Source organism: Dioscorea cayenensis, chromosome 10 (assembly GCF_009730915.1).
Source record: "Dioscorea cayenensis subsp. rotundata cultivar TDr96_F1 chromosome 10, TDr96_F1_v2_PseudoChromosome.rev07_lg8_w22 25.fasta, whole genome shotgun sequence".
In the NCBI taxonomy this organism is placed as follows: domain Eukaryota; kingdom Viridiplantae; phylum Streptophyta; class Magnoliopsida; order Dioscoreales; family Dioscoreaceae; genus Dioscorea; species Dioscorea cayenensis.
The window spans coordinates 6,566,952-6,571,100 of NC_052480.1; the positions used below are offsets into that span (position 1 = coordinate 6,566,952).

At 39.0% G+C, this 4,149-nt stretch overlaps 1 protein-coding gene across 1 annotated transcript; it reads left to right on the forward strand.

Annotated features, from left to right (window-relative positions):
- The first annotated feature begins 1,001 nt into the window (after positions 1-1,001).
- Positions 1,002-3,945, forward strand: LOC120270129 (protein SIEVE ELEMENT OCCLUSION B-like). The gene is made up of 6 exons (XM_039277148.1): positions 1,002-1,393; positions 1,471-1,575; positions 1,646-2,094; positions 2,371-2,480; positions 2,564-3,189; positions 3,272-3,945. The coding sequence occupies exons 1-6, from the start codon at positions 1,052-1,054 to the stop codon at positions 3,887-3,889; spliced, it is 2,250 nt and encodes a 749-aa protein (XP_039133082.1). The 5' UTR covers positions 1,002-1,051; the 3' UTR covers positions 3,890-3,945.
- The last annotated feature ends 204 nt before the right edge of the window (positions 3,946-4,149 follow it).

Sequence of the window (4,149 nt, forward strand, 5' to 3'; positions counted from 1 at the left end):
GATATGCTCTTTCTCAACATACTTAACAGTTATCCGTCCCATTACTATCTTTTTTCTGATGCATCTTGGTTGCATGGTTCTCAAGCTGGGGTGGTGGTTTTTTCCTCATTAATCCTTACAAAAGAATCGAGGTTACAAGTTTCTCTAGGATTACTGTTGAAAATCTGCTGGATGCTGAAATGGTTGTCATAGAGCTAGGTCTCAAAATTGCTGCAAATCGGAATATCAATATTGTTGTCATCTTCACCGACTGTAGTGGAGTCAAGCAGATTCTGAATGAAAGAAATTCAAATCCTTCATGGAGAACCAATTTGAGAAGTCTCTACAATCTTAGCGATTTCAACATCGAAGTTATTCCACGGGATTGGAACTGTGTAGCTGATAATTTGGCTCTCATGGAAGATCCTGCTATGATATTTCACTGTTTTATCACGAAAGAGACCTCCCTAGATGGCTTATGGATGTGGTTAAGCACAGTTGTTTCTCTTTCTTGTAATTCCTTTGCTATATAACTATGTTCTCTTCTTTCTTAACCTTTTCTATTTGTTATGGCTCTTTTTATGTCTTAGTTGTTTTCTTTGTTTGTTCTTCTTTTAATAAATTTAGCTACTTAGTAGTTCTTTTTTAAATAAAAATTAAAATTAAAATTAAAAAAAAAAAAACAGTCATCCACAGACAATGCTTTCTCTTTTAAAAGTAAAATGTTATTAAACTCTCATGTAGATGCAGATATATATATCAAAAGCAATGAAACCTAGTCCCTTCCCGAAATAGTTCATCAAAAAAAGAATCACACTCAATACCATTTACTTTAAAGGGTACTATAAAGAACCAGCAGAGCCCACAAGCTCAAGCATTGCTTGTGATAAACAACAAATGGGAGCCCTGGATATGAAGCAAAGGTAGTGGGTTCACAAGAACTTTATTCCATTTCTGTTACCTTTCTAGCGCTATAAATTCTTGTCCAAGTTGCTATTACTTCTCCACCATCACTTGTGAACTAAACAGTCCAGTAAGTAACACAAGCAATAGCAATATATATTCTAAAGAGATGGCCGGCATTTTGGAGCAGCAGCCAAAGCCACAGCTGGCATCGCCATTGGACAGCACCACTGTCATGAAGCCAATAACGCAGCAGCCAAACACGGAGCTCATCAAGGAAGATCACCAGCCCTTCTTGTCGTCAGACAGCACTGTCATGAAGCAGAAGTCTCCCCAGCAAAAGATGGAATTGATCAAGGGAGAACGCCACTTATTCTCCTCGTCTGATGATAGCACGGTGATGAAGCAGATAACGGCGACACATGCGCCGGATGGCCGTGAGGTGGATGTTATGCCAATTCTGCATATTGTTGAAGACATCATGCAACGAGCTACCCCTTCTTTAATATTGGTATGAATGATAAATAATAATCATACGATTAATAGTTCAATGTTCTTTATCTCAAAATCTTGTTTCTTCTGATGCAGATGCCACAAACTCAACTGGAGCTGGTTGAGCAAACTACCCATCGTGCTGCAGTTGTTTCTATGCTTGAAGCTGTTGCATACACTGTTCATAGAATGTCAAGCGAGGTAATCAATAAAATCTAGCAATATATATTCTTATAAAAAAAAAGGTTCATTTGATATATAATTAAAACAGATAAACTACAAATGCTCAATTGGGGGAGATGCGCATGCAACAACACTGGCTCTGTTACAATCTTTGTCAAGCTACACTTGGGATGCCAAACTTGTCCTTGTCCTGGCAGCCTTCACCATGAGGTACGGCGAGTTCTGGCTCACTACTCAACTCCACACTGTGAATCCTCTGGCCAAACCATTGGCACAGCTTAAGCAGCTCCCAAACATACTGGAACAGACTAATATCCTGAAGCCAAGGTTTGATGCCATTAATAATCTTATAAAGGCAATGCTTGATGTTGCCAAATGCATTGTTGAGTTCAGAGAGCTGCCCTCTGAGTACATATCTTATGATGCACCGGACATGGCCATGGCCTTGGCTCATATCCCAATTGCTGTTTATTGGACCATCAGAGGGGCCATTGCATGTACCTCTCAGATTGTTGGCCTCATTGGTCTTGGCCGTGAGTAAGTTGTTCTAACTTCTAACATCAAACATTTTAATTGATTTTTTTAATTATATTACATAAGTATATATACAGTTTAATTGGGTCGTCATCTTACATGGCTCATTTTTAACTAAAATATTAGAAGAATGTGACTAGCTGAGACATATCTATTTAGTTCATCCTCTTAAAAATTTTCATAATTGATCAGGATTATATGTTCATACATACCAGAATTTATGGAACATATGGAAACTCTCTTACTCTAATAATCTAAAAAAATTACTTTAATGATCAGGTACATTAGCTCCACCACTGAGGCATGGGAGCTCTCAAGTTTGGCTCACAAAATCAACAACATTTACGGCCACTTAATTAAGCAATTGACCACGTGTCAACAACAAATTGGTCAGTCAGTGAATCTCAACATTTATGCACAGTGCATTTACTTGGATTAATCATGAAATTATTCATGTTCACCATTTTTACAGGTGAGAAGAAGCATATGGAGGCCTACCAGACACTAGTGAGACTATTTGAAACTATTCACCTTGACAACATGAAGATCCTCAGGGCACTCATGCACTCAAAGGATGACCTGCCTATCATGGACGGCGTCGCCAAGAAAAGAGTCAGCGTCGAAGTACTAAGAAGAAAGATAGTCATGTTATTCATTTCCGATCTCGATATCACCCATGAAGAACTTTTCGTTTTGATTCAAATATACAATGATACACACCAAGGAAGGGTTGAGAGACACTATGATATAGTATGGCTCCCTATCATTGATCGTCATGTTCCTTGGCTACATGCTAGAGAAGAGAGCTTCAATAGCTTGACATCATCAATGCCATGGTACTCGTTGGTGCATCCTTCATTGTTGGATAAGGCGGTTGTGCAGTACATAAGGAATGTGTGGCATTTTAACAAGAAGCCAATGTTGGTGGTGTTGGATCCACAGGGGAAGGTGGTGTGCCCCAATGCAATGCATATGATGTGGATTTGGGGTAGTATAGCCTACCCTTTCACTAGCAACAGGGAGGAGGCTCTATGGAAGGAAGAGATTTGGAGGCTTGAATTATTAGTCGATGAAATTGATCCTACTATTCTTCAATGGGTATGCATATAATTATATATTCTTATAATTAACATTCTTGTGCTTTTATTTCTAAACTATATGTATATGTGTATTATAATAGGTGACTGAAGGAAGGCATGTGTGTCTCTATGGAGGAGATAACATAGACTGGATAAGAAGGTTCACTACAACAATGAGACGCATCACTCAAGAAGCAAAGATCCCATTGGAGATGGTCTACGTAGGCAGGAGCAACCCTAAAGAGAAGGTCAAGAAAGCAATGTCAGTCATAGCAGATGAGAAACTGAGTGGGTATTGGCAAGAGCTGGCCATGATATGGTTCTTTTGGATACGTCTGGAGAGCATGTGGTATTCCAAGATGCAGCATGGCCGCACAGTTGAGGATGATCATATAATGCAAGAAGTGATGCAGATGCTGAGTTTTGATAGTAGTGAAGAAGGCTGGGCTATCATCAGCAGGGGTTCGGTGGAGGTCCTAAAGTCACAGGGAAAGAAGCTGTTGGATTGTCTGATGAAGTATGATAGTTGGAAGGGCAACGTGGAGCAAGTGGGGTTCATTCCGGCGCTGGAGATAGCACTGCTGCCCTACCAGACTCATGAGCATTGCAGCAAGCTTATACTTCCGGGTGACACAGGCATGATTGGAGAAAAGGTGGCTTGTGCTGAGTGTAAGAAACCCATGGAGAAGTATGTTCTTTATCGCTGCTGCACTGATTGAGTATTGGTGTGTATGATTTGAAGTGCTTTGCTGTTCAATGAAGATGATGCCAAGAATATTGGGTTTTTTTTTTCTTTTTCTTTTTGGTGATTGTCTTGTGAGATATATATATATATATATATACATACATATATATATATGGTTGTTGTTGTTTGGATTATATAAAGAAATAAAGGATTAAATATTGCATTGTTGATATCATGTCTTCTTTTTATCAGATTATGCAAGAAAACTTCTATTTAAATATCAACCTTGCGTTA

Coding starts and splice junctions, on each gene's coding strand:
- LOC120270129 (XM_039277148.1), top strand. CDS start 1,052: ATGGCCGGCATTTTGGAGCAGCAGCCAAAGCCACAGCTGGCATCGCCA. Junction 1,394..1,470: donor CTACCCCTTCTTTAATATTG/GTATGAATGATA, acceptor CTTCTGATGCAG/ATGCCACAAACTCAACTGGA. Junction 3,190..3,271: donor ATCCTACTATTCTTCAATGG/GTATGCATATAA, acceptor GTATTATAATAG/GTGACTGAAGGAAGGCATGT.